General features: G+C 37.9%; 1 protein-coding gene across 3 annotated transcripts in view; it reads left to right on the forward strand.

Annotated features, from left to right (window-relative positions):
* Window positions 1-1,045: 1,045 nt before the first annotated feature.
* Window positions 1,046-12,157, forward strand: part of PRKD3 (protein kinase D3) — a 58,336-nt gene continuing 47,224 nt past the window's right edge. For all 3 annotated transcript variants that reach the window (XM_037066549.1, XM_037066548.1, XM_037066547.1), the window contains exon 1: window positions 1,046-1,853. In XM_037066549.1, coding sequence (XP_036922444.1) covers window positions 1,566-1,853 — 288 coding nt within the window. In that variant the 5' untranslated portion in view covers window positions 1,046-1,565. The remainder of the gene's footprint in view (window positions 1,854-12,157) is intronic.

Consider the following 12,157-nt stretch of genomic DNA (forward strand, 5'->3'; position numbering starts at 1 on the left):
AGAGAAATATCAATGTATGGTTGCCTCTCGTGAGTCCCCTGCTGGGAACTGGCCTGCAACCCAGGCATGTGCCCTGACTGGGAATGGAACCCTGTAGTTTGATGTGGTTCACAGGCCCGCGCTCAATCCACTGAGCTACACCAGTCAGGGCATCTTTTTTATGTTTTAAACTGTCCTTTTATAAAAGTGTGATACAGATGTAATGGTGCCTAGTGGGGTTTTGGGGGGTTTTTGTTTGTTTGTTTTTTAAATATTTGAAGTCTTATGAGATCACTTTTTGCTAAGTTCCTGACATAAGTATGTTTTTCACATTTCTTGTTGGCCATATAACTGTGTAGTATATCCCCATCAGCTTCCTTAGACTTCTGAAAGAAATCTGTCAACAAAGCAAGTCAGGAATTATATTTTGGCAGAATTAGACTTTTAATATAAAAAAGAATACTCTAAATTTGTCTCTGTTAGGACAGTATTATCTACCTTTTGTATGGCAGAGTGGTACATGTTTTATTTCTATGACGGTGTCAGTTTTACTTTTCTTTTTTGTCCCTTATGTTTTTCTGTTTTTTCCCTTTATAACTCAGTTGTGTGTTGTGAAATAAACAACACACAAGTATTGTGAAATAAAAGTGTGTGATCTTCCAGTTTTAGGCATTAGTGAGGAATGTTTAATATTTTGAGCAGGTGGCTCTCCCTGAAGTTACATGTACAGTTAAAAAAAAAAGGCCCTGATAACTAGACCAAAAAAAATTGTATCCTACCGATTAGGATATATTGGTAAATTATAAACACATAACCAAAGATTATTTATTATTTGAAAAATTATAGGAATTCTTGCATTTTTAAAATAATGTCAAATGAGTATAAAATATTAAAAGTTTTTTAAAATTTTCTTTCAGGCTGACTACATCTCAGAAACAATCAACTTTTCTTGATGGACCCATTCATCAAATGAAATATGCCTGTACTATTTTAAAAATCTTTGTACTTCATAATGGAAATATTTACCCCCCTTAAAAATGAAAATGAGGACATTTGAGAAGTTGATTTAAGGTGTGGATATATGAGAAAGTATCCCATCAAATCAGTGAACCAAAGGATAAGTACTGAATAGATCAACCCTAAACACTTATTTTTTTTAAAACCAGGAGGATTTCATCCTGACAGAAAAACAACTCTTATTCAGTATGTATTTTCTGAAATTAAAAGAGAGAGACAAGAATAAAACTTGAGGAAGTAAATGAAGATTAGAAAGTAAGCAGTGTCAACTCTTTTCTGATGAGGATAATTCAATGATGTTAAATCCTTTCCAAATCTGTGGTTGTGGTCCTAAAGCCAAAGCTCTTTTTTGATGGGACTGATAATAAAGGAAGTAGGACCTTTTGTGAATTCATTTCACAGTTGTACAACTTGCAGTCATCAGCATGAGTAGCTTAAAAGAGGAAATAAGTTTTCAATTAAATCTGAAAGTACAGTCATTCTTTTCCTGCTAAGATTTTAAAGCCTCTTCATAACCATTGAAAAAGAAAAAGAAGTGACAGCTATTTTAAAAGATTAAAGAAAGGCAGATGTCTGCAAACAATTCCCCTCCATCAGCCCAGAAGTCTGTATTACCTGCAACTCTACCTGCTGTGCTTCCAACTCCTTCTTCATGTTCAAGTCCTAAGACAGGACTCTCTGCCCGACTCTCTAATGGAAGCTTCAGTGCACCTTCGCTCACCAACTCCAGAGGTTCAGTGCATACAGTTTCGTTTCTGCTGCAGATTGGCCTTACACGAGAGAGTGTTACCATCGAAGCTCAGGAACTCTCTTTATCTGCTGTCAAGGATCTCGTGTGCTCCATTGTTTATCAGAAGGTACTGTGCATGCTGTTTATGTCAGTAGCTTTTCTAATGTTCTAAGGTTTTTAATGAATCATACATGCAACAGTAAGTTAGCACATATGGATGAATTACTTGTTTATATGAGGACCCCAATTCTGAGCCTTGTTAGAAGAGTCCTGGTAGACTTTGAGTTTATAAAATCTGAAGTTTCATAGTCTTAACAACTGGAGCCTGTCTCCCAGCTTTAAAATACTGCTTATTTAATTGTCATCTTAAGAGCAGAAAAATCAGCCTGAACTCAAGAGAATTTAGGAACTCTCATTTGATTTCAGAGGAAACAGAAGGCAGCACAGGGTATCGAGGTGGCTTTCCAAAAGCCTGGACACGTGGCACCTCAGTTCCAGGTCCATCCCCTGGGCTTCTTAGGTGCCCTGTGTTCTGCCCTCCTTTCTTTCTCTCTCTCTCTTTTTTTACTTTTCCTTCCTTTTAGATCCTGATTTCATCTATACTGCCATTTCACGTGAGTGAATCATATTTTTTCTGTCTTAAAAAACAAGTAATTGAGTTTGAGTATGTGACAGAATACATGAAATTTTGAATATTGAGGGTGATTTTGTTTCCCATCCACCCACCCTCTGCCCTATGGCATACTGTGTTTTAAGGAACCTTAGATAAGTTCCTTTAATAATCTCAATTTGATGATTGTTGGTATGTTCTCTACTTTATTATAAAACTATAAGTATATGGGTAGTGTGAAATGGTTACATTTTATTTTTAATGGACCAAGCATATGTTTCAAAGAAATTAGTATACTTTATTTTTTAATTATTTTTTATTTTTCAATTACAGTTGACATGCAGTATTATACAGGGTCTGGCAGAAGTAACGCCTGCTTGAGTGGTTGGTAGGGTAATAATATGGGCGTAATAATTTATAGTTTTAATTTGAACATTTCATCTAAAATGTCTTACAGTGTGCTTGAGTATATTGTCATATTACAGAATTACATGCTTATGATTTTGTAAAAAGATATTCTGTAATAAAAAGGGGCATTATTTGTGCCAGACCTTGTGTTAGTTTCAGGTGTACACACCAGTGATTACACATATAACTTACTAAGTGATCATCCCCATAAATCTCATACCCATCTGATACTGTACATAGTTATTAGAATATTATTGACTATATTCCCTGTGCCGTACTTTATATCCCCATGACTATTCTGTAACTACCTATTTGTACTTCTAAACCCATTCACCTTTTTCATACCTTCCCCATTGCCCCTGCCATCTGGAAACCTTTAAAATGTTCTCTGTGTCTATGAGTCTGTTTCTGTTCTGCTTGTTTGTTTATTTTGATTTTTAGATTCAGTTATTGATAATGTATTGCCATCTTATCATTCATAATAATACTTTGTCATAAAAATCATATCAGTGAGGTTAATATATTTGGATCCCGGCTCCTCATCTTAGGTTTTTTTTTCAATTTCTTATACCTTCTATTGTTTTTCCTTATCTTCTGCTGTAGAAGTAATTAACAGTGCAACAAAATGGTATGTGCTTTGTGGAGATGGCCTGTGCCTCCTGTGTTTCACTGGACTGTGCTGTTTCAGTGTAGTCCATTTGTAGTCCAGTGTCTCCTTTCGCAGATCTGTAAAACCATCTGCTCTCTTAAGTATTTTTGCTATTAATTTCCCTTTCATTAAATGTTACAGAGGTTGGTAGCATATTTTTGCAACTAGGTTATACTTTTTACTTAAAGGGAAGATTTTAATTTAAATATTTCCTTTTAATTTGGGCTCATAGAAACTCATAACCAGTGTTTTGGTGTTACTCAGTTTTAAATAATTTACTCCTTTTATTTATACAGAGGTATATTGATTTTTACAGGATTATTTTAGAATTAATGTTACTTCATCATTAATAGAGATGTAAGGAGTAGGTCAGATGGGTTAAACTCTGGGGAAACTAGATTAAATCACAATTCATGAAAAATTAGAGTGATACCAAGGATATAAACAACATAGCTCAAATAAGCTAATTCAGGGTAAACTTTATACACATTAAAATAGAACCATTGGTTATGGGTACAGAATAAAATGAATATCATGGTGAACCAAATTTGAACCGATTTTCTAGTGACATGGGGATGTGTTTGGCAAAAAATGTGTAACATACATATAATGTAAGTATTTTACACATTCCTTTTGACGCACTAGAATGCTAACTTGTTTCAGTGCAAAAGACTATGGAGCTTAGAACTAGGTCAACTCTATTATTTATGTACTGTTTAACTTTTGTTTTTTACAACTAACTTAAAAAACATTTTTTTAGATAGAGGGGAAGGGATGTAGAAAGAGGGACAGAAACATCTATCGGTTGCCTGTTGTGCACCCCCAACTGGGGACCTGGCCTACAATCCAGGCCCGTGCCCTGACTAGGAATTGAAATTGCAACACTTTGCTCTGCCGCACACGGAACCTACAGGGCCACGCTGATTTAGCTTAGGACAAGTGATTTCACTTCCCTGCATCACAGCTTCCAGATCTGTCAAATGATTGAGATGATTTCTAGTGTATTTCCAGCTGTGACATTCTGAGTCATTTAACCTGAATTTGGTTGTCACTGCAAGAGACAGATAAAGGAGAAGGGAGTTCCAAGGGGTGACCTGCTCTAAGTCTTCACTGGAAAAAAATCTTAAGTGAATCAGCTCAGATTCTGGAGTTTTATAGAGAGGTTTCACGGATCCCTAATTCATCGGAAAAATAGAAAAAACATGTCAGATACACCTTTCTCTTGTCTTGAACACATGCTCACAAGATATCTGCTGCTTTTACCTACGTGTGTACAGCTCCAGGTTCATTCCCAGGACTCTCACAGGCATACCAGCTTTCCCAGATTTGTTTTCAGTCATTGAATACGTTTATCTGAACCTTCTAAAGATAGGACATTAGTTAAATTTTAGATAATAGAATGATTAACCAGACATTGCCCCTTCCTTCAAAAAGTTTCTAGTCTAGTGAGGGAAACCTATTCACCAATATATAAAACATGAAAAATAGGGAAGTTAAGGTTAAAAGTGCTCTTCTTGGGTTGATAAGGTGTAGAAGGTTTCATACAGAAAGTAGCCTTTAGCTTGATACTTAAAAATTGAGCATGATTTCACTAATTTGGGAGTGAAGAATACATTCCTAACAAAAGAATCAGGATAAGCAAAGAAATAGAAGAGGGAAATAGGAAGTTACGATTGGTAACATATGATACTCACAGTAATTTGTGGTGCATCTTAAACTTTAATCTCCGTGCCAATTATTTTGTGATTCTACTAAAATGCAGATTTTGAACCAGTAGGTCTGGGATGGGTCTGCATTTCTGTTACGCCCTCAGGAGTTATTAATGCTCCTCATCCAAGGGAAGGACCACAGTGAGTTGACAGTTTGCAGAGGATACAGTCTCTGTTAAATAAGCAAAGTAGGACTGAATTCCAGAGACATTTGAATTAGTTGCTAAAAGTCAAAATTCAAACTCGGGTCTGTTTTAGGTCAGAACCTGTACCCTCCTTTTGCCGCATCACACTGTCTCCGTCCTCCCAATGAAAGGCTCGCACTTCATTCTTCTGAGAGTAGCGATGTGACTCAGGTCCTTGTGCAGCAGAGTGGCACGATCAGACCTGTATTTTGGAAAACTAAAATACGTCAACTAAGTGTGAGATAAAGTTGGGAGATTAGCTAGAAAGCCCGTATAGTAAAGACCTGAACCGAAGCAGTTGGAAGGTGATGATATAGTTGAAGGGGATGGGGAAAGTACTGTTGGTAAAACTTGGTACCCTGTTAAATACAGGAGAAGAGCAAAGGGTGAGAGACAGGAAGCCTGGATGGCTGGATGGCTGGTGACACTGGTAACCAAGATAGAAAATCCAGAAAGTAAAGTTTTCCTGGGGGAGATAATAGGACTGATTTCTATCAAAATTTATCTAATGAGATAGAGTTCCTGTGTTCTGGACATTTTTAAAATGGTCAAAGAAATGTTTTTCACATAAAAATTTGGCACAAGGATATGCATTGGGACCCTGGTGTTCTGCTGAGACTCTTAAAATGGAATCATTGCTGGTTGAGTGAGTCTTTCCCAACTCTGTCTTCCTAAAGACACACTAACAAGACAGAAAAGTAATGAACAGATCTCTGAGTTTGGAGGGCCTGTAGAGAGACCTCTAAAAGTGAGATAAGCCCAGAGGGCAACCGTACTTTTCAATTAGGGGAAGGAGGGCTACCCGAACTGTAATTTTATTTTAATCATATTTTAGATATTTTAAAATGTATTTGTAACCTACTAGTGGTGATGCCAAATGTAGATTCCATCTATTTTATGTTTTCGCTTTCTTTTGTTACTATCGTCACCTTTCTGTACGTTACAGGCATTGCCAGAGCTTGCTGATCTTATAACTGAAAGTGTGTACCTCTCACTACCTTCATGTGTTCCCCCACCTGCTGCCCTCCCTCTGGTAACCACCAGTCTTCCCTGTTTCTGTGCATTAGCTTTTTGTAGATTCCCTGTATAAGCGAGATTATACAATATTTGTCTTTCTCTGCCTGATTTGTTTCACTTGACGTGATGTCCATAGGATCCATCTGTGTCATCCCAAGTGGGCGGATTTCCTTATTGTTAATGGCTGAGTAATATTCTACTGTTGATGAGTTTTATCCATCAGTGTACACGTAGCTTGTTTCCATGTCTTGGCTCTTGTAACTAATGCCACGATGAACATGGGGGTTCAGATACTTATTCGAGATCATGGCTTCCTTTTCTTCTGGGTGTACACTGAGAAGTGGGATTTCTAGATCATAAGGTAGTTGCGTATCTCTGAAACCAACAGATTATTTATAGCCAAGTTTTGCTTAAAACTTGAATGCGACCAGAAGTGGTCACTCTTTGAATTCAGTCCAATTTTCGTGACACATCCTGAGGGTGGAGTAGGTAGAGTTTCTTTTGTTGTTGTTGTTAGCTTAAGCCTCAAATTTAGCTTCCTATTTTTTGGGTGGAAGATTTGAAACACTCCCAATAGTTAGGTTACATTGAGATTGATGCTGTCTTACTCATCTTTCTATCCCTAAGTGCTTTACATTCAATAAAAGTTTGTTAAAGGGCACGTTTTACCTGCTTTTAACTGCTAAAAATGTGATGCTTGATACTGCAAATAATTGATAGTGATAATTCATTGATGAAATGACTTACAGTTGTTAGAGCTGCAAAGGAAGGAGCAGATCAGCACTAGTAGTGTTAGTTGCGCCCAACCCACTCCCACTAGTAGTTCAGATTGTTAAATACAGGTTTCCCCACTATCTAAAAGTAGAGTGTTCCTGTGAAACCTTTCATATCTGAATAGTGTAAAATAAAGAATCATTTACCATTAATTTCTGTAGAAAAAATTTCAAACATTCCAGACCTGAAATTCAGTGTATGCACAGTGTCTTTTTTCATTCACTGCAATTGGAATGCTAAATTATGTCCAGCTTTACACTAAGAATAACACCCTTAGGAGTTCTCTGAGGCTTTGAGAACACATTTTGCTAACAAATGCATGAAATAAATGTAGATACAGCAGAGACACAGTTCAAAGCTGTGGTAGCTTGATACTACAGTGCTGAGTGTAGCGGGAGCTTGGTGCCAGTCTGTTCTGCCTCTTTAACATCTTGCAGCAAAACAACCACCAAATGCTGTTTTCACTTTTCACCTTTTTTCATGAAGGGGAAAATCCTCTTCTGATATCTTTCAGTTACTGAAAACAGGTACTAATGTTGGTCTTTCATAAAAGTGAAATGGCATTAAGCAAACTTGAGAAAAGAGGAGATACTTGTATTTAATTTGTAGAGCTCTTTCTGTGGTTGTGCAAAAGGCCAGGTTCTTCTAGAAGTCTTTGAAATTCTCACTCTGCCTGACTTAGCATGATGTCCTTAAGATCTATCCATGCTGTCCCAAATGGTAGGGTTTCCTTCTTCCTTATTTTTCCTTAAGACTTTGGGCTATTTTATTGGCAAACTCTATAAACTTAGTGTCCAATTTTAATGCATAAGGTTAAATTAAACCAGCAGTTCTCCATTGGGGTTATTTTGACCCTTATGGACAAGTGGGAGGAGGGGGAATGAGCATTACTGATGTCTAGTGGGTAGAGAGCAGGAAGGCAGGGATGCTCCTACAATGCACAGGAGAGTCCCCCAAAACAAAGAATTACCTGTCCCAGCCCCAGCTGACTGTGTCCTTGTTTGGGACGTCATCCAGAAACACCAGGCTTGTGGATCTCCAGTCAGGGCATGTATAGGAAACAACTAATGAATGCAGGGATGTGTGGAGTATCAGAGCGATGGTTCTTTCTCTCTCTCTCTCTCTCCCCCCCTTTTCTTCCTCTTCTTTTCCTCCTTCCTCTCTCTCTAAAATCAATAAATTTTTAGAAAATTATCAGGACCAAAATGTCAGTTATGCTGAAGTTGAAAAATCCCTAGATTAACTGATACAGAAATAGAATTTCTAATGTTTGGAGAAATTGGAAACTTCTGTTTATACTGTTGCAGGATCTTACTGAATTAGTGAATATGAATATCTTCTGGAAAGCTTGAGAGCTTTAAAATAGGATTTTTTGTTTAGCTTGGGTGTGTTTGTTTTAAGAATAGCACATGGGCCCTGGCTGGGTGGCTCAGTGGATTGGGCACTGGCCTGCAAACCAGAGGGTCACCAGTTTGATTCCCAGTTGGGGTACATGCCTGAGTTGCAGGCCAGGTCCCCAGTTGGGGGTGAGGCAACCACACACTGATGTTTCTCTCCCTCTCTTTCTTCCTCCCTTTCTCTGAAAATAAATAAAAAGAATCTTTAAAAAATTATTTAAAAAAGAATAGCACATACTTTCCATTATAAATATGGATATAGTTAAACAAGGATGTAAAATTTTAATCTACTTGTATTATTAGATTCCTATATTTTCATGTTGGTTTACAAGACAGACTTAGCAACAAACAGGATCTCTGCCTTCTAGGAGTTTAAAGCTGAAGGGAGTAGTTTTTATACTGATCAAAGCCAAAGCACTAGTGGGACTGGCAATCAAGAGAACCAAGAAAGCAGACAGATCTAAGCAGCAGGTAGAGAGAGGTGTGATTGAGCCAGGCAGAAACTGACTGATCAGATCTCTCCTGGGAGGCTAGTACCAGAGAGTCATATTACAAATGAGCACATCAGAAGTGAGAGAATAGGCCAAAAGGCCTGCCTGTTTTACAGTGATTATTTGTGCATGGATTTCCAATGTCAAAATTACATTAGTGTTCACATTTGTACTATTTTTTGTTATTGGTTATGTCTTAAAAGACATGGTAGGGTAGATGGATCATTATTTCTTTTCTTAAAAGAAAAGGAATAATCCCCCCCCCCCCCCCGGCAAAAAGAAATAGCAGTGTTTTCAAATCAGACAGACCCGGGTAGTGATATGATTGTGCCATTTTCTTATTTTGTGATTATAGACCCTTTTCAAGTCACCTGACTTCTTTAAAAGTATTTTTTATTCATTATGCTATTACAGTTTTTCCAATTTTTTTCTCCCTTTATCCCCCCTCCTTCCTGCCCTCCCAACCCTCCAGCACCCCCCCTCCTTTAGTTCATGACCGTGGCTGGTACATACAAGTTCTTTGAGTCCTCCGTTTCCTGTACCATTTTTATCTCTCCCCGTCTATTTTATGCCTACTAATTATGCTTCTTTTCTTCTTCCCTGTACTTCCCCCCCCCCCCCACATTCCTTCCTTCCCACTCCCCACTGAAATCCCTCCATGTGAAGTCCATTTCTCTGATTCTGTTCCTGTTCTGGTTGTTTGCTTAGTTTTTGTTTTTGTTTTCTTCTAGGTTCATTTGTTGATAGACATGAGTTTGTTGTCAATTTTCTGTTCCTATTTTTTATCTTCTTTTTCTTAGATAAGTCCCTTTAACATTTCATGTAATAAGGACTTGGTGGTGGTGAAGCAATTTATCTGCCCTTCCATTCTAAATGAAAGCTTTGCTGGATATAGCAATCTTGGATGTAGGTCCTTGCCTTTCATGACTTTAAATACTTCTTTCCAGCCCCTTCTTGTCTGTAAGGTTTCTTTTGAGAAATCAGCTGATAGTCTAATGGGAACTCCTTCATAAGTATCGGTTTCCTTTCCCCTTGTTTCCTCCAGGATTTTCTCTTTGTGTTTAATCTTGGGTACCTTAATGATGATGTGCCTTAGTGTGTTCCTCTTTGGGTCCTACTTCTTTGGGACTCTGGGCTTCCTGGACTTCCTGGAAGTCTATTTCCTTTGCCAGATTGGAGAAGTTCTCCTTTATTATTTGTTCAAAGAAGTTTTCACTTTCTTGCTGTTGTCTTCTCCTTCTGGTACCCCTATAATTTGTATATTGGAACATTTCAGGTTGTCCCAGAGGTTTGTAAGACTATCTACCTTTTTCAAATTTTTGTTTCTTCATTCTGTTCCCACTGGATGTTTGTTTATTCCTTTTGTTCCAATTGTTGCCTTGAGTCCTGGTTTCCTTCCTGTCACTGTTGGCTCCTGAATATTTTACTTTATTTCGTCTTGGGTATCTTTCATTTGATTTTTCATTTTTCAACCAAGGTCAATCAGATCTGTGAGCATTTTGATCACCAGGGCTTTAAACTGTCCATCAGATAGGTTGGCTATGTCCTCATCGTTTAGTTTTTTTTTCTGAGGGTATGCTCTGTTCCTTCATTTGGAACACATTTCTTTGTCTCCGTGCTCCTGGTAAGTTGTAAGGGGGTGGGGCCTTAGGTGTCCTTCACCCAGGCAAGGCAACCCTCTTTGCTGCACTGTAGTGCCCCTGTGGGGGAGGGGCCAGAGAGGGAACAGTGGTGCAGCTGTCCTGCTTGTCCCCAGCGCACTTGCCCTCAGACTCTTTTTTTAAAATATATTTTATTGATTATACCATTACAGTTGTTCTATTCCCCCCCTTCATTCCCCTCCACCCGCATCCCTCAGACTCTTGTGTGAAACGGAGTTTCTCCCAATGTAGCATCCTCTGTATCAACTGAGTCTGTGTCGATGTAAGTCAGCCCTTCCTGAAAGCCCTCCACCTTACCGGTCTGGTTGTTCTGATTGATTTTTACTTTAATTCCTTGGTTGTCAGAGTTCCATGCAGTTTGATTTTCTGGTGCTTCTGGTTGTTTATTGATTTTAGATTGGTTGTTATCCTTTTGGTTGTGCAAAGCAGTGAAGGGTTTTTACCTACACCTCCATCTTGGCTGAACTCTCAAGTCCGATTAAGACTTTGATCTGTATAATCATGATGTCTCTCTCCATTTAAAAACTATGGAGATTAAATGCAAAACCATTGATACAGCATCTGGCACATAATTAATGCCCCCAAATAGTAATAGTTAGGTTTTAATTCTCTTTAAATCTGAAAAGGCCATAGGTCCTATAGGTTCCTGAAATTTAATAACAAAGCATCTATAGCATTCCTCCAACATGCTGACATTGCTTTACTCTTGCCTTTTGATTTTAGTATTTGGCATAGGACAAACTATTTAAAAAGTTGAGCTCAGCTGTTCATTTTATTTGAGAACTGAGATTGTTTTAGGAATTTTGAGAAAATTCAATGAGATCACCTATACCCGGTGCCTCATGCATAACAGCTATGCTCAGTCAACATTAGTTCCCCACCTTCTTGCTTTCATATTGCCAAAAGGCTTAGGAAATGTCACTGTGATGCCACTACTACTGTGTTAATTTATTGAATGAACACAGTACATGTAATTAGGGTGAGAAAGGAAATTGCCAGAAAGCAATTCATTTTGAGCTATAATGGTGTTTACTGGAAATGAAATGATTCTGACTTAAGTTGACTGTGTGTTTTTAGCTAATTTAAAACATTTGTTCTTAGTTTTCACCATTTCCATGACACTAGACCTAAAGACTCTTTGCTTATGTATCCTTATTCAGGAGTGTTTTGGTCTATTTGACGAAATACATTGTTTTTGCAGACATGGGTTGGGTGTAATTTTCAGGTCCTTCCAAAGAAAAGCAAATACCCCAGCTGTTTCTTTTGTTTTCTAGAAACTAGTTGTCATTATGGGTGGGGTTTGGGTTTTTTTTTTTTTTTTTTCTGTCTTGTTTTTTCTACTACAGCTGCAAGGCTAAGTGTCAACCTACTCTTCACCCCAGCCCTTTTGTTTTGGCAAAACAGTGTCAGGCAGTCGTAAATAATCTGGAGGCTCAGACTGGAAGAAGTGTTTCATTTTGTTTTTGTTTTCGTTTTCAATTCTGCTGGATATTCAGGTAAAGACCTTAGCTAGAATAGAAAATTCCGGGA

This window comes from Sturnira hondurensis, unplaced genomic scaffold (genome assembly GCF_014824575.4).
Source record: "Sturnira hondurensis isolate 20B ecotype Veracruz unplaced genomic scaffold, ASM1482457v3 Scaffold0016663, whole genome shotgun sequence".
In the NCBI taxonomy this organism is placed as follows: Eukaryota; Metazoa; Chordata; class Mammalia; order Chiroptera; family Phyllostomidae; genus Sturnira; species Sturnira hondurensis.